General features: G+C 42.1%; 2 protein-coding genes across 3 annotated transcripts; one reads left to right on the top strand and one right to left on the bottom strand.

Annotated features, from left to right (window-relative positions):
- The first annotated feature begins 723 nt into the window (after window positions 1-723).
- Window positions 724-10,241, top strand: rhpn1 (rhophilin, Rho GTPase binding protein 1). 2 transcript variants are annotated; one of them, XM_077584536.1, is made up of 16 exons: window positions 724-926; window positions 1,075-1,174; window positions 1,803-1,918; window positions 2,544-2,672; window positions 3,138-3,213; window positions 3,700-3,777; window positions 3,916-4,040; window positions 4,818-4,984; window positions 5,257-5,444; window positions 5,558-5,714; window positions 7,038-7,154; window positions 7,738-7,932; window positions 8,003-8,079; window positions 8,156-8,302; window positions 8,851-9,045; window positions 9,818-10,241. In XM_077584536.1, the coding sequence occupies exons 1-16, from the start codon at window positions 904-906 to the stop codon at window positions 10,025-10,027; spliced, it is 2,100 nt and encodes a 699-aa protein (XP_077440662.1). In that variant the 5' UTR covers window positions 724-903; the 3' UTR covers window positions 10,028-10,241. The 2 variants fall into 2 exon arrangements, with proteins under 2 accessions (XP_077440662.1, XP_077440663.1); XM_077584537.1 differs by lacking the exon at window positions 724-926 and adding an exon at window positions 955-970.
- Window positions 10,242-10,402: 161 nt separating this feature from the next.
- atpaf1 (ATP synthase mitochondrial F1 complex assembly factor 1) lies at window positions 10,403-15,291 on the bottom strand. Its single transcript, XM_077584538.1, has 9 exons — window positions 15,038-15,291; window positions 14,550-14,658; window positions 13,781-13,843; window positions 13,660-13,722; window positions 12,961-13,011; window positions 12,776-12,823; window positions 11,840-11,935; window positions 11,583-11,690; window positions 10,403-11,169 (listed from the first exon to the last, which is right to left on the bottom strand). The coding sequence occupies exons 1-9, from the start codon at window positions 15,250-15,252 to the stop codon at window positions 10,984-10,986; spliced, it is 939 nt and encodes a 312-aa protein (XP_077440664.1). The 5' UTR covers window positions 15,253-15,291; the 3' UTR covers window positions 10,403-10,983.
- Window positions 15,292-23,957: the final 8,666 nt, after the last annotated feature.

The raw sequence follows: 23,957 nt of genomic DNA, 5'->3' as shown, positions 1-23,957 counted from the left end.
ATCTTCTTAAGAATGAATGATTTCGTTTGTGGACCAACAACTGGACACTTTGAGAAATGACCACACGGGGGCGTTGTGGTCTTTCCATAACGACACTGAACAAGTGAAACGAGTCGATCTTATTTTAGTGATCTACCTTAGCCGTTTGTGGGGAAATGTTGAGCTTTAAAAATGTCGAATTTTCTGACAACAGCATTTTGGGGGCAAGGTAGAGCGTTTGTGTGCCTCCGCACAACTTTTTGTGAGGACAAATATTTAATTGCGGTCCAGTAGTGTAACCCTTTCTTGTTTTTTTGGGCTAAACACATCCACGTAGCCTAATGTGAGCAAATGTAGTACTTTAGCGGCAAAATAGTCAACTCAACCTCTCTCCTGGTCAAACTCAAACTTATAGTGACATTTACCCGTCCGTGGTACGTAGCTATGGCATATGTTTGTGTGCACATACTGCCATTTTGTTGTCAAAGCAAAAACGGAATGCTTTTGTATATAGCGTATATGTAAGTGCAGTAAGTCCGTACTTATGTATTTGTGCAGCGCTTGGATATTCGGCCGCACATGGATAAGCGAGCCTCTCCTCAGACCTGACGTTGCTATAGCAACGCTACGGGCTAGCCGGACGCCTGGAGTCATTTGTGATTGGTCACTTGGAGCTCTCAATGTTAATCCGATTGGTTTGACTCGCTGGCGTCTGCAAATACTTGACGCGGATTGGCTACTTCTTCTGGCTGCACTGAATGGCGAACAAGCGAGTGGAGCTGTTTGTTCGCGGAGCCATGATGTGGAAAGCTTCAGCTTGTGTTTGCAAACTTTTGCCTCACTTCATCTGTTGATGGGCCGATGTGGAACTTTTGTTCTCAGGGACCGTAGAGAGCGTTTTCACGCCACTCTTGTTGCTTCACGATGGAGGAACAAAATACGACGAGGCAAGTTGGATAGTTTGCGATGTTGTCTTTCGAGCGTATTGACGGTAACGTGTAGCCAGTTTGCGTCCGCGAGCTTCAAGAGTGAGTCGATGCTGTGAATGATTTTGTTCCTAAAAACCTCATTCCTTCCTTCCTTCCTCTGTTGTAGAGAACCCGAGACGTCTCGGTCGAAGCGCGCCTCCGATGACGATTCGAAGTCGGCGTTGTCTCCCGCAGAGGACGGCAGCCACGATGGAAGCGTTCGAAAGGCAAGCAAAGCATTTTCACTCAACAACAGTGACGCGTTGCATTCACACAGTAGAAGTATTTAGAATTTCAAACAAACAGGCGAGTTTTGCCCTCGTCATTCGGAATAAATCCAGTCCAGTAGCTCTGGATTGACCTCCTGATCATTTTGGAGAAGGAGCCAGCTGGGCCAGGAAACTAATCCACACAAACACTTGGCGGATTACTTGGCATGTGTGCATGCTTGTAAACTCTAGCACACAAACATCTGAAGGGGAAGGAGAAGCTCTTGTTAATAACAAACACTGCATTTCAAGCTAATAGTTTCCCCTCCAAATGTGAGAGGCCCGTAACGTAATAACGGAACAATAATGTCATAAAAGTGGCGCAAGTATGAAATTATGTTTGGCTGAAGTGAGCAAAAAGTCACTTTCTTTTTACGGTGACGTGCTGCTTTTAATATTGTAACATGACTTCGACTATATGGTCATTTTAATATGCACGTTAGCGTTAAAGCTTGCAGGTAGCGTCGATTAGCATCCATCCATCTAATGTCTGCACGGTTTATCCTCACGCTGAAGACTACAAATAACAAAACTAATAACGCATACTTTGTTTGCTTTCCTGTCCTCAACTCTCGAGCATGTGCAGGGATGCGAGCCTTTCGCCCAATCTCAACGCAGTAAACTGCAGAACCGGCGAGCTTGCATTAATCAGCAAATCAACAAAGAAATGCGCATGAGAGCCGGTGCGGAGAACTTGTTCAGGTGAGCTGCTGTCACAAACCTGCCTTTGCCTGCTGCTGAGAAGACTTTTTGCACATGTTGACAATTCCACATTTGTTCTGTGCGTAGACCGCACATAAGACATTAAACAAACCAATAATTTGTAGCCGCATACGCCCAAAAAACTGATTGGTCAAATTGACCCCCCAAAAAAGGTTTCATTTGACCAATCTAGCGGGTAGTTATGAGGCTGACGGATCCTTTGGTTAAAACAACACACACACTTCTGTTTTTAAACTATAGCTTTATGTTGTATTCACATAATAATTCATAAATACATTCAGAATACAATAAATGGATACAAGACATCTATTTTCTAGACTTACTTTCCATTGTAAACAATTTCATTGGTTGTTTGGCTAACCCAAAAAATGTTTATGCCCGTAACCACCCGGAATGGTCAACGTTTGACCAATCGATTGGTTAATCAAGCCAATGTGAGCTTAACCTACTAGACTGGTAGTCATTTTAACCAATCTATTTTTAAAGTGTATTTTTTGCAGCAATTTGCAAAAGGTGAAAAAGGTCCGCCGACCTCATGCGACCTCACGCGAGTGAGTCTGTTGATGACGATGATGATTTCCAAAAGCAAGGTTTTGCTTTGCAGAGCAACAACAAATAACAAAGTCAAAGAGACGGTGGCTCTGGAACTCAGTTACGTCAACTCCAATCTTCAGTTGCTCAAGGAAGAGCTGGAAGATCTCAACAGCAACATGGAAGTCTATCAGACGGAAAGGTATCCTGCACGCACGCACGCACGCACGCACGCGCGCGCACGTGCACAAACACGCTTAGCAAACACGCTCGCTTAGCCTGGCGAAGGGCAAGAAGCAAGAAAATTCTGCCAGGCCGATCGAGCCCTGACAGAAACTGACAGGGAGCTCAAATACTGGGCGGAGTCCCGCAGATGCAAAAAAAAAGAAAAAAAGGGATTGTCACATATTGGAGGAATTTCTTGGCCCTCCTGTCATCATATTGAAATCCATAAATCCATCTTGTTGGAATTGTTGTCGTCTTTCTGCTGAGATATTTTGCAACACAAAAAAGTCATGGATGACTCCGTTCTTAAATGAAAAACGATTTCTCTCAACAAACTTTTATTTGTATTTGCCCCCCTCCAAAAGAAAACAAAAACTTTCTACACACAATTTCAAGTCACAGAATTCCTAATCATGTTCTTTTCTTCTTCTTTTTTTGCCAGTGAGTCTGTGAACGTTCCGATGATCCCGTTGGGTTTAAAAGAAACCAAAGAAGTGGACTTCACAATCCCCATTCAAGTAAATGTGGCCTCGTCTGCTTCCTCTTTTAGTTAACGTCCATTCACAAAATCACCCCCCCCAAAAATCAACGTCCAACATGAAACACTAATGCCACCTAGTGGCAGAATAATGAGCTCAACGCAAATCTGTGACTCAATGTTTCACACTCCTTTTAACCATAACTGTTAACTTATTTATTTCTGTTCATCGTTGAACTGAAAGAGACAAGCACGTTGTTTTTGGTGGCCATATTTGTCCACTTTTATGTTAAACAACAAGAGTATGAAAAACGACAGTTAATTATTAAGTTAATAATGGAAAGGATTTGATTAATTATGATCATTGTAATCAACTGTATCCTAAATATATAAATAGTAAATTCATAATTGTCTTGAGAGAGCGTTTTAAAAAAGGGCGTTAAAAAGCATGCAGTTGGATTTGCCGTGCAGAAATGTTGCGTTCGGGTTGCTGTGAGCAGTTGGAGTGATTGTGACTTGCTTGCAGGACTTCATCTGTGAACATTACGGCGAGGACAGCTCGCTCTACCGTCGGCACATCAACGAGCTGATGGAGCTCAGACAGGTTTTCTGTATTGTCGCCCAGCAACAAGATCAGCAAAACTTAACTTGCCTTGAAATGTATTTGCTAGTCCTTTGAAAAGCCGTCAAAGGTCAAATCATTTCATTGAAGGCGTTTTTTTTTTTTTTTTTTAAACTGTAGGCCATGCGAACTCCCAGTCGAAACCAGACTGGTTTGGAGTTGCTGATGGAGTACTACAAGCAGTTGTACTTCTTGGACCAACGCTTCTTTCCCCCGCATAGGAACTTGGGCGTGCACTTCCACTGGTACGGACGAGAAAAGACAAAACCTTTTTCTTCAACAAAATGGCGCTTCTATATTGCCGGCGTGCCGTCATTTGCATGAGCCTGTTTGACAATTTGTCAACACGTGGCAGCACATTTCTTGACGGTCTTCAGTCTTCCCGACACAGATTGGGGAAACCCCGCGGCAGAAGGTCCAAACCCTGCCGCAGTTTGGCTTTAACCGCCGGCGCTAGCTTGCTAGCTCGCTAGCTCGCTAGCTCGTTTCCTGGCTAGCTCCCATGGTGCTTGTTTACCTGCCAGGGAGCTAGCGAGCTAGCATCAATGGCTAAAGCCAAACTGTGGCAGGGTTTTTCTTTTTACTCTCTGGATCTGGTTTTGCCACCCCTGCGCACAAGTTATACGCATTCAAAAAGAGAAGAAAACTAATACTGAAACAAAGTAAAACTAAAACGAAGCATTTTTTAAATCACTAAAACTAATAAAAACTAACAGATCCACCCCGAAAAGTAAGTAAATTAAAACAACTCAAAATGAAATGAAAACAAATGAAAAATTCCCAAACTATAATAAGCCTGCTTTGGGGATGGTCGTATCTGACCGTTAGCGTGTTCGTCTGTCATTTCCTTTTGAATCTCCGAGATGACTTTCTCATTGACGAATTGTCATTCTTTTAAATTCAATATTGGTGAAGCAGGAGACGTAATATTAGGAAAAAAATTTTTGTGTGACGATTTCACCCAAAAGTCTTGAAATGAGCGAGCCAGCCGTGACGTTTCCGAATTGTGTTTTGCGTCTCAGGTACGACTCCCTGACAGGCGTGCCGTCATGTCAGCGGGCGTTAGCTTTCGAGAAGGGAAGCGTGTTGTTCAACATCGGCGCTTTGTACACACAAATGGGAGCCCGGCAGGATCGTTCCACGGCGGCCGGCATCGAACGAGCCATCGATGCCTTTCAGAGAGCTGCAGGTGAGCAAAACTAAACCAAAACAATTGCTACACCTGAAAAGACAAAAAGATTTCTTTTCTAGCACCCGAGTTGTACTTTTTTTTTATCAGTAATCGTAATGACAAATGAAAAGTGAAAGTCAACCTGAAGATGAGATGAAATGCGAAAGCCATTTATTTCCTTGAATCCGTAACGTGGTGGAAAATCCCCCGGGCCTGACGGTTTTCCTGTCGAATTTTACAGTATTTTCATTGTTGTCTTGTGTTTCTTTTTCCATGTGTTGCATGTTCAGGTGCATTCAATTACCTGAAAGAGAATTTCTCCAACGCACCAAGTCTGGACATGAGCGGGCCGGCGCTTAGCATGTTGGTGCGGCTAATGTTGGCCCAAGTGCAGGAGTGCGTCTTTGAAAGTGTCACGCTGGGCGCGCACCACACAAATGTGGTTTCCTTGCTGCGTCTGGCGCAGGAGGCGGCCCGGGTGAGCGACGGCGGCGAGCGACGGCGGCGAGCGAGCCGGCGAGCGCACGGCGGGGGGGCGCTTGAGCCGGATTGTTGATTTTGCCAAATGTTGACGTGCGCGTTGTGCTGCAGGTGTCCGACGTTTACCTGCTGGCGCAACAGAGCATGCGGCAGCCGCTGATGAAGGATTACGTACCGTTCTCGTGGGCGTCCATGGTCCGGGTCAAATCGGAACATTTCTGCGCTCTTTCGCATTATTTCGCTGCTGTCGCGCTCTGCCAACGTGCGTGTAAGTCACACAAACGCACACACGGGACGCCATCGTCCTTCGCAACAATCTCAACACACTCATTTCATATTTTTAGAACACAAATCGAGTTGTAACAACCGACAAGTAATTGGTTAGCAAATTAATTGAGAATTATTTTTGTCGTCCTCCATGAAAGTGAATTGATAAGATTGGGGAACAATTTGGAGGGGGGGGGGGAAGAGATCCGTTGAGTTCAATATTTATGTTCATTGAAAGTAAAACTGGCACGCTGATTCCAAAATTGCCGTCATTGTTTTTTCTCTAAAATCCTCGTAATTACCAATGTCCAATTGTTCGGGGCAACTTTATTGTAAATAATTATAAAGTACATTAAATTAAATTAAATTAATTAATTTACTATTTAATATGTTATACATAATAATTAAATAAATAAATAAATATATATATATATATATATAATATAATAATTAAATTGATAACATTTAATTTAATTTTAATATAAATATTTAGATTAATTATTAAAATTTAATTTAATTAAAATAAATGTAATTATATACTATATTATAAAATAATTAAATGTATTTTATTAATTATTAATGATATAATTATTAATTAATATTAATTATATTTATATTATTATTATGAAATATTATTAATAATTATATTATAATATATTTAATAAATTATTAATTACAATTAAAATTATATCATATAATTATTAATTATTAGAAGCAATACAGTTACAGTTTTTGCCGTGTAACAATTCCCAGATAAGACTTCCGATTTACATCGTTCAAATTTCAACTTGCTTGGAAGATTCACGTCATCTTGGGAATATGTCGTCTGATTCCACATGACTTACAGAATTGGCACAATTGAACGCCAAAATTTTCAATGTGACCGACATTGACCATTTTGCCACTAGCCACGCCCACTTGCATCCATACACCGGATCATCATTAGCACCGTCTGCCACTGCTCAGACCCGCAGCTGGCCTGCTAATTAGGAGGTCTCGAGTTCATCGCAAATATATCCAAGTGATCATCAGATCGAGAAATTCTAATTTCACTAAAATGATGAAATGCGTGTTAGCGTTCAACGTCAGACGAAACTTTTTCAAATAAATACGCCATCAGTCGTTGATTTCAACAAGTCAAGTTAGCTCAGTGGTTAGCGCGATTGCCTTCCACCACGGAGTGCCTGGGTTCGAACCCGCTTGGACCACATTTGAGTCGCTAAGCACGTGCGTTCAGCTTTTCCATTCCTGCCAAAATTGCACGTCCAATTGTCGAGTGCAAATGGCGACACGCTTGATGATGACACTTCTGATGACCTTTTAGTGCGCGAGGAAGTCACCGAGGACGCGGAGAAAGTCTTTCTCGACTTCTACGTGGGCGCACGTGCGGGGACGCCACTCGGACAAATTCTACGAGATTCCGAAAAAAGACGAACGTTTGGTGAGTTCCGGAATTCAACACTCCAACGTTTGTCACACACCAAACATGACGATGTACGCAAAATGGACGTCCAGCTGTCAAATTCAATCATTAGCCCCAAATTAGAATACTGCGTGCGGGTGGAGGTTGCAAACATATCGAGGCATCACCAGATTTCAATTACAGCTCTCTAAAATGTCCTTTTTTGAAATACATTATTTAAGTAAAAAAAACACAAAAAAAAACCCACATTTTCTTATTTTTTGAACAAAACACAGAATATTTGGTACCAAAGAAACATGTACCGTTTTACGTTTCAATCAATCAATCAATGAATAAATGTTAACATTCTTCTTATGTTTTAATTCTTCTTAGCAAGTCACAGTGAGCTATTTTTAGAACACAGCTGTGGGCCACTCATGTTCCCCTGGGGGCTAACTAGTACCCACTTATTTTTCTATTTATGATTTTTTTTTTTTATGGACCATGCAAAGGCATCCTTGGAACAACTGTAACGGCGTCTCCTTTTGGCCCCCCCTCGTTTTTTCCTGCACGCGCATGATGTTGTTGACAACAAAGAATGACGGCAAAGTTGTGTTTGAAGGCAAAGGTCACCTGCGTCACGCCGTGATGAGACACGAAGAAGCGCTGCGTCTGCACAGCGTGTGTAAAATTTTGCGTAAGATGGACATCCTGCAGGACGTGCTGACGGCGACGCACAAGCGCTCGTTGGACAAATATTCGCAGCTGGACCGAGAGGACGACTTTGACCAAACGGCCGAGGCGCCCGACATCCGACGTACGTCTCCCGTCGGACGAATGGAGTTGCGCTGCGCTGAAATAATCCTGCGTCTCTTCTGCGTTGTCAGCTCAAAGCCAGCGAACGGCGAACGTCACCGCGCTCGATTTTTCCAGCGTAAAAGTTGATGATCTTTTCCAGCGATTGGTGAGCGAGCATCGACGGGCCGTCGACGCTTTCTTGACCCAACGGCTTTTCCAAAAGAGGGTTGCTTGTTTTTCAGGGGCCCTTGTCGGTGTTTTGTGCCGGGGCCCGCTGGGGCCCCGCGCGCGTCATCCGCCTGCCGGCGACGGAGGGCGGACTCGGCGTCACGCTCAGAGGCGACTCGCCCGTCCTGGTGGCCGGCGTGCTCGCCGGAGGATGCGCAGACGTGAGACAAAAACTTTGCAAATTGAGCAATCGGCGACAAGACCTCATTTACATTTTTGCGATAAATAACTCGATAAATAAAGTTGCACATTTTTGCTGTGAAATGACGTTGCTTTCATCATCAGCCGCAATCGAGCATTATTTCAATAATCGATCCGTCTGTTGATTATTTTCTTAATTAAGCATTTGGATGAAAAAAATTACAATTTCCATTGATGTATTTAACATAATAATAACAAAAAGAGTTCCTAATTTATCCATCATGAAAATTCAAGTTCAAAAGATGTAAGAATGTTCACGTTTTATATGCTAAATTATATTCATTTCAGCCAAGAATAGAAACATTTTTGAAAAATAAATGGAACATTTTGAAGGGTGTGAAAATGTAGAAAAAGAGACTTTTGCCTTGAACTTCTTTTCGCGCACGAATGGCATTTGCGCGGGATTTATAGTTTGCCCCCAAAAAAGAGATTTTGAAAAGCGCGATGAGAAAGAAAAGTGGATTTGTTTGCGAATGAAATGAAAGTCGTGGATGTGCTTGTTGTGAAGGAGGCGGGACTGCGGGAAGGCGACTACATCGTGGCGGTCGACGGCCACGACTGCAAGTGGGCCAAACACGGCCAAGTGGTCCACTTGCTTCAGAAGCGCAACGGCGGAAATGGCGGCAACGGCGGAAATGGCGGCAACGGCGGCAACGGCGGAGTGCAGCTTGCCGTGGTCACGTTACATTCGCAACAAACGCAGGTAAAAACACAACAAAAAGGGCTCACCTCATTTCACATCAGCAATTTTATTACGAAAAGCCCATCAAGCCATCAACTGGGAGACGAAAGGTGCTGGTTTTTGTATGTATTTCTATAAAAATCGTATTTTAATAATAATATGACTCAATAAAAAATAATAAGGAATAGACGTGAAAATAAAAACGGATGTAAAAAATAATTAAAAATTTAAATACAAAAAATAAATATAAATCAAATTAAAAACTCTCTCTCTCTCTCTATATATATGTATAAATATATATCGTTTTTTTGGAGTATGAAGAACTTTTTTTTAAGTGCACTACAAAAAAGCTCTTCACTCTAAAAAAAGCTTTTCACTCTAAAAAAAAAAAAAAAAAGCTTTTTACACTCAAAAAAGCTCTTCACTCTGAAAAAAAGCTTTTTTTGAGTATGAAAAGTTTTTTTTTTAGAGTGAATAGCTTTTTTGAGTGTAAAAAGCTTTTTTTTTGAGTGCAGAAAAAAAGCTCTTCACTCTGAAAAAAAGCTTTTTTTGAGTGTGAAGTTTTTTTTTTAGAGTGAATAGCTTTTTTGAGTGTAAAAAGCTTTTTTTTGAGTGCACTAAAAAAGCTCTTCAACTCCCCCCCAAAAAAGCATTTTTTTGGGGGGGGGGAGTGTGAAAAGCGATTTTCGCTTTTTGCTAAAACTTTTCACACTCCAAAAAAGCAAGGCCTCCAAATGCTCAACATTCATTTGATCCTAAAACAGCAACAGCGTGTGCGTGCGCGTGTTTGCAGGCGGAGAAAAGGCTCGTTGCGCTTCCTTCCGGCGTCAGCGGCAAAGACGTCGGCGGCCAGCGGGTGACGTCGGCGGCCAAAGGGCGGAGCTCCGCCTCCTTCCTCAAGTGGAACCGCAAGAAGAGGGAAGGCGACAGGACTTGTGACAAAGCGGGGGGCGCCTTCAACCGCTCCTCGGGGACCATCCGGGACGCTCAGGACATGTACTGACGTCGCCCAGGACATGTCCTGGCGGGACGCCACAAAGACGCGCTGCGCTCGCAACTCAACAATTTGCTACAAACGCCGTTTTTCAGCTGGATTTCTTATTGCGTCTAAATTTAACTTTTCGACGGCACTCAGCAATCTTTTCTTGGCTAGCGATTAGCGTGAAGGGCTAACGCTTTCATACATGATTACAATATTAGTATGGCAGACCCCCCCCCCCCCCCCCAAAAAAGTAATCTAGTCGGCCACAAAAAAATGGCTTGACAAAAATTTGGAGCAGCGCAATTTCCCGACTTTGCACAGACGATTTATTTGAAGACGTCGATCATATGAATCATTTTCACAATTATTGAACAAACATAAATGATGACACTTACATGGAACTACATTGCATTTATTAACGCTTCAAAAACATTGTTTAGTTTCTTTTTCAACTATTTTTTCTTCTGTTTTATGGAATACTAATACTGCTTTTCAGTTTTATTGATCTTATTTATTTATTTTTTGGGGGGGGTTGCTATGTTTTCCAGAAAAACTTTTTTCTTCCCTGCTTTTTGGAATATTTTTGTAATTGACCAAAAATATTACAAAAAAAAATTATTACATAAAACAGAAAAAAGTCAAAATGGAGAAAAAAAAGCCCCGAATAAACTACTTAGAAAAACACTTTTTTTTAATGCAATACACTTCATTTCTCGAAAATCACGATGTCCTGTGGATTTTAGGACCAATTTTAAATTCTGACTTACTGAAATAATGTTCAGCATGTTGACGCAAAGATGCACTCATTTTTTTGGGGGGGGCTTGAAAGTCAAGCATGAGCGCGTCCGTCGACACGAGCATGAGAACCCGTTGGTCATTTGGAATCGTCGGCAACGCGCCGACGACGGCAGCGCCGGCCGCGCCGGCCGCCGTCGGGACGCTTTGTCGTCGCCGCCGTCTTCACCTCAAGGCTTGTCTCAATTTGAGCTCGGGGGTTCGAGCGCAGGCCCCAGGCCGCTCTGCTCCAGTTCCGCAATCACCGACATGTGCTTGAAGTCGGCCGGCCGCCGGTTGAAGGTCTCCACCAGGCGGAAGGTCTCTTGCCGCTTGGTGCCGTAGAAGAGTTGAACCTGGTTGGCCAAACATTGCGCTTGCGCCACCGACTGGCAGGAGGAGAGAAAAATACGGAATTCAAACGGACTTTCCAGAGTTGAAATCAATGACTTGCAAGAAATGTCAATAAATCTTCAAGGCTGCGACACGTTCCAAATGTTTCCGTCAAATAATTGGTCACCTTTGACAATTAGAAATGTCTTATTCTAAATCTTCACAAGACAAATCATTTTCAGAAGATTCCAGCAAATCCGGGCCCAGAAAGTCAAAATCCTGCCACAGTTTGGTGCTAGCTAGCTAGCTAGCTTCCTAGTTAGCTCCCATCATGCTGGTTTACCTGCTCGGGAGCTAGCTAGCTAGCTAGGCTTGGTCTTGGTCTGGACTTCCGACTTGGTCATATTTGTAATTTCATCCTCCATTTGGAGTTTGTAAAGTGCTCACGATTGTTGCTTTGCTAACTTACGATGAATTTGGGGTCCAACTCTGCCGTCATGAGCACGATGCCTTTGCCCTGCGCCAACTCGGGGTAGTGATGAAGGATGAGCTGGCTGGGAGCGTTCGCGCCGTGAGTCTGCGGCGGGACGCAAAAGGCAACTTTGGAAAAATCGGCGCTGTAGGAAAAGGGCTGTCAATTTGCCCTTTTTACCCTGCGCTGGAACGCTTAATGAAGCGGCTCGAACACTTAATGAAGCGGCTCGAACACTTAATGAAGCGGCTCACCTGTATGTTAATGAGGGAGGTGAAATGCAGCTGCTGCTCGGACCACTGAGACACAAAGAACTCGTAACCTTCCTTCTGTGGCAACGCAAACAAGAACTGCCGCACAAAAGAGCAAAACACAAAAGTACGCGTCAGCGGCCGCACAAAAGTTCACGGAAACGAGCAAAATTGGTGGGAAAAAAACGTTTTCATGAATGAAATAAAAAATAATAATAAACAAACTGAAACCTAATTAAAATATGCTTAGACAATCTTTTGTCTTCATATTTGTTTATACACAAGCCTTTGGGTGGATTTTAAAAGTATTTCTTTATTTTACTTCTTCCTCTTAAACTCAGCCCAAATAAAGTTTGCTGGCAAAAACAGCAAATGAACGCAAAATGTGAAAATCGATTCTCGTTTAGTAAAATTCAGAATCCATTTGAAATGTCCCCAAATCCATTTCATGACTTCATACTGTCTTGCCTTTGTCCGTGTGCGCCTTTATTGGGAGCGCTGTTCACGTTGTACACAATTTGGCCACTTGGGGGCAGTGTGCTTCCGTTCGTTCTGATACACAGTTAAGTTGTAGTCACATTAGAGAGTAAAAGGAAAAAGTCACCAAGTTATGCCAATAAAAGTTGTTGTTTTTTTTGCAGCGTAGGAAAAGCAGATGCCGCGGAGTCACGTTAAAATGCTTCCCTGTAAACATTCCTCAAGCGCTTCTGTGGGAGTAGACGTTCTTTTGTGTGAGAAAAGTGCCACGAGTCGCGCGCTAATTAGCATTAGCCAGTCAGACTGGACGAGATCGTGACGATTGTTTGCACATCAATAAATTGAAACTTTCCCTTTGAATCAAATCATTTGGAATTTGGAATCACAGACCCCAAAACGGAAATGGAATCGGGAGACAGTCAAAGATTCCCCCCCGAGCAAAAACGCTTGACGTGATCTTACCATGGGACACGACGTGGCCCGAGCCATGATGAGCTCGAACGTGTGCCGCTGAAAAACAAAAGGCAAACGTCGTCATGCTTCGTTCACAAGTTCCACCGGCGCACTTTCAAAGCACGGACGCCGTCAGAAGCAAACACAAGAACGTTCCACAAATCAAATGCGGTGGAATCGGCAGCGGCACTCACGGGGATGACGGCGCTGACGGTGTCCTTGCTGGCAAAATAGTTCATCCAAAGCTGACGCACGCAAAACACAATCAACACAATCGACAATCATTTGTTTGAAGACATTTGAACATTTTTGGATTCAGTGTCATCAAAACGCACAAAAAGTCTTGAAACTTTCTTGGCACCAAAATGTAATCATTTCAAAAAACAAAAAAACAGTAAACATTAACTCTTTGACTGCCAGACGTTTTCAGAAAAGGGAATGCCGTGGGTGCCAGCCGATTTTAAGCATTTTGACTGATCTTTCAAGGTCCACAGAAAAATGATGTGTTTGGACTATGGAAACACACATACTACCAAATGAAAGATTGGACTCTCATCTTTCATCAGGAAAAAAAGTTTGTTTCTACCTTATTCCGTTTTTCAGTAATCAACAATAGAAAATGGTTAGTTTCACCTCTGTTTTTAAAAAAAAAAACGTGTTTTAACGTCTTTGGCACTCCTCCATAGGATTTTACTAAACGTTATTTAACGTTTTTGGCAGTCAAAGAGTTAATTACAGTGTTGCACTAACGGCAACTCATATTTTTTTTAATCTGCTAAAAAACTGGACAAGCACATTTGATTAAATCAAGAAGAACATTTAATGAGTTTTTTCCCCCTTTTTTAAAAAAAAAGTTTTCCAACCAAGTGCGAAGCCCCTTGAATGCGTCTCACCTGTGCAATCTCTTCACCCGTCTTGTCCTGGATCAGCTCCAGGTTGAGGATGGAGTCCAGCGACTAAACCACACATCTTCATCATCATCATCATCATCACCAAGAAAAGCATAAGCCACACCTTATTTTTGGCGAACGTCCCCGACGTCTCCCGGCCAGCCGCCGGCTTGTCAACATTTTCCAACTGCAAAGACAAAAAACGTCCACTAAAAATGTTTGTGGGAATTTTGAACAAGTAAAAACGACTTGTAACAAACAGCGATCAGCAAGAATTTGTTCAAAATGAACATTTGCAAATATAATAATATTGCATACTCGTCAACACTTTTTATATTAAACGTTCTCTTAATTTAGTTTTCATTTCTAACAAAAACAAAAAGTGCAGGGAGTTAAATAAATATGTCAATAAAAAGTTCCATGAAGACGACAATCGATCCCTTAAAGCGCAACGAATGCTTGCAAATGTCGCCAGTTTGGAGTTTTTGTCATAAAAGGTTACAAAAGATGAAAAATGGTCTGAACATGTTCAAAAGTTCTTTGTGATCATTTTACAGACCCTAAAGAAAACCCCAAACTCACTAAGTTGGCCAACATTTGCTGCTCAGTGAGCAGACCGATTTGTAAAAAAAAAGAAAAGAAAAAAGAATTCTGATGCCGACACTCTTCAAAATGCCAAATATTGAGAGCGATAATAATCGGCCTGGCCGATATTCCGTCTATCCCCGAACCAGAAGATTACAACAATCATCAGTAGCATTTTGCAACAATCATCAGTAGCATTTTGCAGCAATCAAAGTCTAGCAAAGCTAAAATGGAAAAACGTAAACAAAAAGCAAGACGAGCGATGAAGCTCATGCGAGATTTGTGGCGTGTCTTTGATTTTGCTCCACCTGCTCCTCCATCACTCGGACAAAGTCGGCTTGCTTGGAGTGTCCAAGCACTTCTTTCTTGGACTGCTGGCGTTTCTCCATTCGGGTCTTGAACTCCTGAGGATCGGACCTGAAAAAAGACACGCCCACAAAATAACGGATCAGACAAAGTGCAGCCTCGGTTATCGATCACCAAAGCAAGCCTCACATTTTTGGAGCTTCATGTCAATGACGCCCAATTCCACCATGACTGTAACTTCCGTTATTAGGACACAAACATAAGATTTCTAGGCTAAAAATATGCCTCAAAAACCCACCACATTTGAACAAGTCATGCTGCTTGATGTTGCCTTGAAGAATGAACAGCAACTGACAAATGTCAGCAACACAAAGCCACTTTTTGTGCTCTGCAATCACATTCCTATTCACGTGCATTTCTCTACTGAAATGCCGGCCACTTTGACGTTCTTGCATTTTTCGCCTACTTTTCGCATCGACTGCCGACTGACCTGCGCATTTTCTGGATCTTTTCCTGGTATTTGTTGTAGTAAGGATTGTCCTCCAACTGCGGCTCTTTTCGCACCGAGAAGGCCCGAAAGTGAGCCGGGACCAGGCCAGGAATCAGCGGCCTGATCCCGGTCGCCCTCACCGCCAACATGCCCCTGTACAAACATGTCATCTGCAGCAGGGCGGCCGCCATCTTGCCATCGCTTCTGTCCGACATCAATTTGGCTCCGGCGGCGAGCCGACTCGTGTCGGAAGGTTCCGGGCGAAAAGCAAAAGCGAAAACAGATCGCCAGATCGCCGTCAAAGTACATAAAGGTATAACAATAAAATAAAAATAAAAATAAACAAAACAAAATACAACAAAATAAAACAAAAATAATAAAATCAATTAAAGGCAGTTGAGGTCCATAAACCATATGTCCCGCATTCCAACAATGCAATGCAATGTTGTATCTGTTTTTTTATTCATATATTCCAAAGTCTTTGTTTAAAAATATTGCATGTTTGGATTTTGTCTTGAAATGTGATTGTCACGTGAAAATAATCCCTATTAAGTTTCATAAACAAATTCTTTTCTTTTCTCCATGGAAAATGATACACATATTTTTCTCCTCATAAATGATTGTTTTTGTGGAACAATAGAAAATCAGTGTTATATTTTGATATTTGTAACTGATTTAATGCATATTCAAAAGACTTTATCAAGTTGCTCAGACTATATGGATAAATATCAGTTAAGATGTTTTCGAGTATAAAAAAGTCTGCAGTGTAATCAATTAGCCTTTGATTTACTTGATTGAGAGTTTTTTGGTGTATGATAACACTTCAAAGGTATTGTCAAGTCTTTTGATCACGTAATCTGTTTGATAAGAAATGTGATTAAAAAATTTTTTATGGAAAGATATTTGAAAGCAGAATATTTTATGACTATAGTAGAGGGACAGTTTGTTAATTCAGCTAACATAAATAAAGTATTTAGAAAATATGGCTAGATTTGCCTAAATTGAAACTAACACATTCTAAAATCCTAAACAAGATGCATCCTATATTGGGATTTATTAATAAAATATTGTTTGCAAGTTTTTCATATATTCTTTTAATTAACATAAAAATGGACAAATTTGTTTACCAAAAGAAATGCGGTTGTATCTTTCAGTTCATTGATTCAGTGATTTTATAACAAATAATTCATAAAATCACTTGAAGTTAAAAAGATCTACTAAACAGTTAAAAGGAATGTGAAACACAGTCATAGATTTGTGTTGAGGTAAATTACTGCCACTAGATGGCATTAGTGTTTCATGTTGGACGTCGATGACAGGAACACTACATTTTTCTTTTTCAATTCAGATCACTTGCATTGTATACATCAATTGTACTTCAATTTTCATCCCTCTAGACATCGTATCGAATGCTTTTTAATACATTCAAGGCCTTCATTTTACAAAATGCTTTTTGATGATCACTGATTACAAATCTTTTAATAGAAACAAACAATTATCGTCATTGGCTTTCTGCATTTACGTTTGCTTTCTCTCCTTGTGCTGACCTCCTCCTGTCTTCATTCTCTTGCTCTTTGTTATGGGGGGGGCGGGGGGGGGGGGGTCCCCCATGTAGAAGATGCATATTTTATGTGCGGCTCTGGAGGCTTTTATCATTAATTATACAGAAACACTAAGCTCTCCATTTGCCGGACAGATGTTATTTTTTACTTAAGGAGAGAAACGGGACTGTTCCATAATTCAGATGTAATCCCCTTCGCAAGAGAACAAATAAATAAATCAATCAATAAATAAAGCAAAAGGCAAAACCACAAACATTTGGTCCTCTGCTCATGTAAGCTCATGTCGCACACACGCACGCACGCACGCACACACACGCACACGCACGCACACACATCTACTGTATTTCCTCTGCATTCTCCCTCTAAGTGCTCTCGTAAAAAAATATGGAGCAGCAGCTGCTGGCTTCTTTCATTTTTTATTCAGCCTGCTTTTCAAAAGTATTCCAACAAATCACTTACATCTATAACAGCTTTTTTTTTTTTGTAACCTTTGGGTTGGAAGTTTTTAAAAGCTGAATTGTTTTATTTATTTTTTTTGCTCAAACGTGAATGGAAATAGGAAGTGCTGGCGGAAATAAAGTCAAACAACTTTTGCATTGGGGGATAATGCAACATTTTTAAATGACATAAATGTTAATAGTGTGCAAAAAAAGCCACCATAGGAAACTATAATAATAATAAGAATAATAATGTATGACTTCAATTTCAGATAAAAGGAAAAATAGCTAAATATAATAAAAATGTATTATGAAATTAAAAAAAAATGGTAGAATTGATTACAACGTGAGGAATGTGTGCGTGTTTTTAATGAATGTAAACATTTGAGAAGGTTGAAGCACATGCGAAATGTTGTCGTGGCGAGTGAAGTGAGATTTCTATGCGTGCAGGCTGCGGTTTCATGTCAGGCCTTGGGGTTTGCGGGGTCTTGGGACCGTTCACTTAGCTTCCCTTTGGCAAGTTGAAATCGTACCCCTGGGTCGGCAGATGATCGTTACTCACACTTCCTGCGCACACGCACACGCACACACGCACACACGCAGTTCAGCTCTCCCTCACATGCACACTGAGTGGGAAAAGGTTGCGGTCGGTCGGCAGCGGCGGAGTCGCAGCGTTTTCCAAAAGCATCCCATTAAAAGTGCATGAGTGTGTCTAGGAATCAAGACACCGACTCTGCCGCACATGCAGACCACAACTCGGAGTGTGTGTGTTATTTATTGATGCACACGGTTATTAGTACAATCTTCAAAGGTGGCGTGGAAGCTGAATGCTGTTGTTGTTCTTTGCTGCAGGTGTGAGCGTACATGGAAAGGTCAATAAGTTGACCTTTGGGCATTTGGAGGTGACGCTTATGGAGGAGGGGCCGTCCATGCCTTCAATGGCCTCCCGCTGCCATTGATGAGGGATTTTAGCAGGAGGCCCTCGCGGGGCTTTTCCCGGAAGGCCGAAACACGTTGAAGTCTTCTCTCGCGCATCCCGACGCACAATTAAACTTACTCACATCAAGAGAACAGATGGAACGAACCCTCGGCAATTTTTGCAAAAGTAAGAATAAATCAAGGAGCTTGAAAAAGATCAAACAAGGTCCAAATATATTGTCATTCTATTTGACATGAATTCTAAATATCCTTTTTGAAATTCAAAGTCCAGATGGATGTGCATGTTGACTTCATTATTTGCATTTCTGAATTTATTCGACATTTCTTTTTCTCACAGAAAGTCAAACACTGAGAAAAACTAAAAAACAACTTCAGCAAGAGAAATGCATACCAAGTCAATTATTCAATTCATACTTAATATACATACGTTGCTCAGATACATTTGATTTGAATGCTACCAATAGTCCCTTTTAAAGTTCTTCAAGTCACCAGCAGACGGCGCTGCTCACACAAAAACAAGAACAACAAAAAAAAAACGACAATTTGCTCTGAGGGCAGCGAGAGGCCAAATTATACAAACTGGACTTTCAAGGGTTGAAAAACAAAAAACTAAAATTTTGTTTGCAGCTTTTGGCAATAAATGAATAAATAAATACATAAATGATAACCGTGACAAAAAAAATGGAGCAGTTCAAAATCAGCTCAAATTGCAGCCCAAATAGACAACCTGATAATTCAACTGTTTCATCCAGAAATTCTAATGGGTTTGTATAAAACACCATACTGAGATGTATATTTTTTTTTACAATATTTAGGTAGCTTGCATAATTGACCAATAAAAGAGAGTCAAAAGATTTAACACAAATTGAATATGTCGGAAAACGTTCAAGATTGACGCAAAACTTCAAATCCAAACTTGACGTTTTTCCCTTAATTTGAAGTCATGCCCTTTTCCAGCCTTCTCTTCTCTTCTTTCTTTTTTCATCCGCCGTAGCTTCAACGTCGCAGGCATCCTGAGTTGGTCTGCATCTTCACAAAAGGGCACTTGATGACCCCCCCTTGACCTCTGACCTCAGTCAGATCTGTCACAATATCTCTTCACTCAAAAAAAACAGCTGAGTGAAAAAAAAAAGAAGAAAAAAGCCCGGGTCAAAAAGGCACAGAGCAAATTGTTGGGATTATTCATTGGCCCAACTTTTTGGTTAAACTAATAATCCCCCAAATTATAAACAAAATAATCTGTACCACTGGTTTGTTTTTAATTGAATTGGACCCAACATTTTGGGTTAGATAAACTCAAAGTTTGGTTAAATAATTAAAAAAGTTTAATTTGGTTCAATTTTTAGCCATATTCAATTGGGTTCTTCAATTAACCCCAAAAATTGGGTCAAATTAAATCAATAACCGACCCAAAGCAACCCAATTTTTATTCATTTGAGTTATTTAGCCCAAAAAGTTGGGTCAGTCTATTCTTGAGCCAAATTGGGTTATTTTTGACCCATCAATTTTTAGCGTGTTTGCTGATGCGCTGGCATTGAGGACATCTCGTAGTTTGGGTTCGAAAGAAATCTCTGCAATGAATGACAATCAAAGCTGAGAATCACAACCACGTTTTCCTCCTGGTTTTCCCGCAATGTCTTCCATCACTTTTGACTTCCTTGCGACGGCATCCTTGCCTCTCTTCAAGGTCAAAGGGAAGGCGAGCATTTGGAGTGCGCTCAGCGGCGCTGACAGCTGTCACGTTGGCCGCCGTCACGTTGGCCGCCGTCACGTTGGCCGCCGTCACGTTGGCCGGCGTCACGTTGGCCGGCGCTAATGCAGACCCCGTCAAGTGAAATGGAGAGAGACGGACGGACGGACGGACGGACGTGCAGCTCGTCTTCTGCTTCCTCCGTGGGGGAAAGGGAGCAGCTCAGCGGCCGGCGGCTGAAGTGGGACCGGAAAGATAAGGAGAAAGGTCAGCGGGGTCGCGCTGCGGTTAGCGCCAACAGGAAAGACGTCCAGCTGCAACATTGCAGAAAGAAAAGGCAACAAAGCCGGACGAGGAAGAGTGAGAAAGAAAGATTGTTGAGGGACACCTTTGAGATTTCTTGGTCAGGATTTTTCTTCCAGGCCATCCAAATCCAGCCCTGCTCACTGTTGTTACTTTGTATTTTTGTCTTTAGCGATTTGTCAGGTTTTTTTTTTAGCTTTCCTGTCTTTTATGCTTTTGGGTCCAAATTTCTCACCTCACGTGAGCGCTTTTATGCAATCCGGCTCACAGATCATACAAATGGATGAAAAGACGAGAAGAAAAGCACCCACGGAGGCCAACAGTCACACTGAAGGTGCTGCAGAATTTCTGGCCACGACTGATGTGGTCCACAATTTCAAAAACGTCTGCTCTCATCTCACAAACAAAACAACAAAGCCGAGGTTTCCATTTTTTTTCCTTTCTCAAAAGGACGTGGCAACCTCTGCAGCTCATGAAGCAGCAAATGAAGAAGACTTGCTTGATGAGGAGCATCTTGCGGCCAATCGCGTTTGCCGGCTCTCCATCGTCACGTTTCCAAGCCGGCGTCCGGCGAAGAAAGAACGAGCAAGGCATTAAAGTGAGCTGTCAGTTGGAACTGCTGCTCATTAGAAAACCGCCGGCTGTCACTCTTTGCATTTGCAGGTGAGTGCGTGCGCGCGCGTGTGTGTGCGTGCGCGCGCGTAGCCACGTGTGCTGATTCAGCTTGTTATCTGACGGCGCCGTCGACAGAATGAGTTTAAATCTCGGAATTGCCGCAAGCTTTCGTGCTTCACACGCACACACAAATTGACAGATTTTGCTTTTCCTAAAACCTTCGTCACAAATTGTTGAGTTTTTCTTATTTTGAGCGAACTTTGTCAACAAATACCCAACATGGTTGAAATTCAATGTTGTACTACTAAACTGCAAACACGACTATTATTATTATTTTTTTTAACCCCTGAGCTGGATGGTTAAAATTGACAGTTGGCACTTTCTGCACGTGTCCCTGCTGATATTTTTTCCTCCATTTATTTCAGCCAAGAGATAAGTAATTACATTGCTCAATTTATATTCTACCAATAAAGAACTTTTTCACATTAAAAAAAAAAATCGAATCAAATGAAACTTTATGTATCCAGCCCTTTTCATACATAAAAATTCAACTCAAAGTGTAAAAAAGGAAAGGAAAAGTCCTGCCTGTAAAAAGTAACGGCGAGGCACAGAGAAACCATGTGAGGAAAAGCACCCAAGGTGAGCTCATCCACGCTGAGAGGGATGACATCCTCCGGCCCCACACTGGCGCTAAAAGCTAAAAGACAACGAAATAATAAGAGCTAAAAGCAAAGCTTAAGGACAATACGACAAAAGGAGCTAAAAACAATCAATGAAAAGAGTCACACCAAAAAGATGCGACTTGAGCCTCCTCTTTGCAATCATGCCTGATCGTCAGCGGGACGAAGGCAGCGTTGTGGAATCCCACCCGGTTTCTCATCAAACTTGCTTCTTGCAAGATGGCGTTCCAAAGAACGGACTTAAGTCAGCATACTTGAATTCATTAGCGACGGCGATGCTAACGGTCGGCTTCGCTCGGCGCTAAGCGCCTTAATGCCCTTCATTTTCCCAAAGACTTTGAAGTGATAATGAGACTCAATTGGGGATGATCCCAACTTAAAACTCACTCAACAAGCAAACATTCAAGGTCGTTGGAGTCGCTAATACGATTACAGAAGTTTAAGGACGACCTTTGAACCCACTGTAAATTGAGGAATCAACTCGGAAGTGTCCATTCAACCGCACGTCTCACCAAACCAACTCATCACATCTTTTTTTCTTTGGATGGTCGATGGTGACAATTAGACAAGGTGGACTTTTCAGCGGGTTCGAGTCTCACCTTTGTGTAACGACTTTGCTGTCGAGTGTGAACTGCACGCAAACGTGTCAATATTTCAGACGCTTCTCTTGCTCGCGCGCGCGCACGCACGCACACACGCGCGCACGCACACACACGGCCCGCCGCAGCTTCATGAATACGCCATGAGGAAAGAAAGTCCCCTCCGAAGAGCAAGCCGACAAACGCCGGCAATGGTTGATTCTTTGGATGTTTTTTCTCACATGAAAACAAAAGTCAGGTTTGTTTGCACTCCACATTTGCTCCTAATTTTCTCTTTCCGTCTGCGACGCGGAAGCGAACGAAAATGAGCGGCGCTTGTCACAAATGGAATTGAAGACTTTGTGTGCTCATGTTGCAAAACTCATGCAAGATTTGACGTGGATCACAAAAACGCGACCATTTCCACAATGATCAAAGGTCAAATTTGAAGTTGGGCAAGTCAATGAAATATTGGAAAATTGGTTTCCCGCATTTCACAAGAAAAAAATGAAGAACTTAACTCTTTGACTGCCAGACGTTTTCAGAAAAGGGATGCCATGGGTGCCAGCCAATTTTAAGCATTTTGACTGATCTTTCAAGGTCCACAGAAAATTATGTGTTTGGACTAACACACATACTACCAAATGAAAGATTGGACTCTCATCTTTCATCAGAAAAAAAAGTTTGTTTCTACCTTATTCCGTTTTTCAGTAATCAACAATAGAAAATGGTTAGTTTCACCTCTGTTTTGAAACAAACGTCTTTTAACGTCTTTGGCACTCCGCCATAGGATTTTACTAAACGTTATTTAACGTTTTTGGCAACAAAAAAGAGTTAACTAAAATGATTTGCTCAAAAAGTTGTGCTTTTTACAGTGTGGTCATTAATGTTGTAAATGGAAACGGGAACTAATAGGAAGAAATTCATCCATCAGTTCACTGTGAAAATCAAAATGAACTCGTTTGCTCCCAAAAATGTTTAAAAACGTTCAATTTGAAATATTGCCATGGTCCTAAAAACATTGATATGTTTTTTTTTATGCTAGAGCAGACAGAAGGCTTTGATGCAGCCTCCGACCTGAAGAGGTGGCTTAAAGCAACGGTAGTTATCACCAAAAAAACGGCCAGCAGGTGGCAGCAGAGTGTAAGAGATCAACCAGGGCCATGTTGCAAACCAGCTGTTTCCCCCCCTTGTTTGAAAGTGTTTTGTGAATAATGATGAAACTTCTAATGCTAATTGCTGCAAAACGGAAACGGATAGAAATATACTTTTTTTTCCCAAAGAAAGAAGAGACTCTAATCTTTCTTTTGGTAGCTTCCATGTTTGTATAACGCTAGAACACAATATTCTGTGGGCCTTGCAAAATCCAGTAAAACAGCCGGGAGTGAAGCGGGTTGAAAATGGCTGCCAGTCAATGAGTTAAAGATACTTGCATCGACAGTGTTTTTTTTTTTGACAGGCAGTTGTTTTGATGGCAAAATCTTTGGCACTAAAATGTTAAAGCGTCATCAATTCCCAAATAAACATCTCTTAAACTTCCTGTACTGGATCTTTTTCTCCGAGTTCTGCCTTCACCTCAAGTCATGTGACGCCGAGGACATTTTGGAGACGTTTTGTTGCCAAAGTTCCTCTCGACACCGCACGTCTGCGTCTTGTGGTTCTTGCTGCTTTTTTTTTTTGTTTTGTTTTCTCTCCCCGAGCCGACTTGAGCGCTGGCAGTCTGTCAATGCGCGGCGCGGGTCGGCGGCCGCCACAGTCGATGACCCTGACAGTGTGCAGTTATCGTTCTAATTAAGATGCCACACTTGAGTTAAAGCGCAGCATTAGCATTTGATGGGGAATTGATCAGGCTGTCAGACGCAGGCAATGGCCAGGGAGGGGGGCGGGGGTGGGGCGGGGGGGGGGGGGGGGGGCGGGGTGGCTAATGTTAGCTTATGTTTGCGTGTGGGGGGGAGAAGCATAAAAGCGGAGCCGTAACACTGACAGATTGTTTGTCAACTCCACGTCAAGTCTGTTTAAGGCAAACGTACACACGGCGGCTCGCAGGCCGGCTGGACTCCGCCTAGTGGCAGGAGGGCGGAAGCACATTCACATGGAACATCATTTAATAGTAGTT

This window comes from Vanacampus margaritifer, chromosome 13 (assembly GCF_051991255.1).
Source record: "Vanacampus margaritifer isolate UIUO_Vmar chromosome 13, RoL_Vmar_1.0, whole genome shotgun sequence".
Classification (NCBI taxonomy): domain Eukaryota; kingdom Metazoa; phylum Chordata; class Actinopteri; order Syngnathiformes; family Syngnathidae; genus Vanacampus; species Vanacampus margaritifer.
This window is presented reverse-complemented; position numbering and strand designations above follow the sequence as displayed.

Bases quoted from the DNA above. Each gene is read 5' to 3' on its own strand.
- atpaf1 (XM_077584538.1), bottom strand. From the start codon at position 15,252: ATGTCGGACAGAAGCGATGGCAAGATGGCGGCCGCCCTGCTGCAGATG. The intron at 12,824-12,960 runs GTGAGTGCCGCT...TTTGTTTTTCAG, and splicing joins CCGTCAGCGCCGTCATCCCC to CGGCACACGTTCGAGCTCAT. The intron at 11,170-11,582 runs GTAAGTTAGCAA...TCCTCCTGCCAG, and splicing joins AGTTGGACCCCAAATTCATC to TCGGTGGCGCAAGCGCAATG.
- rhpn1 (XM_077584536.1), top strand. From the start codon at position 904: ATGGAGGAACAAAATACGACGAG. The intron at 927-1,074 runs GCAAGTTGGATA...CCTCTGTTGTAG, and splicing joins GAGGAACAAAATACGACGAG to AGAACCCGAGACGTCTCGGT. The intron at 9,046-9,817 runs GTAAAAACACAA...GCGTGTTTGCAG, and splicing joins TACATTCGCAACAAACGCAG to GCGGAGAAAAGGCTCGTTGC.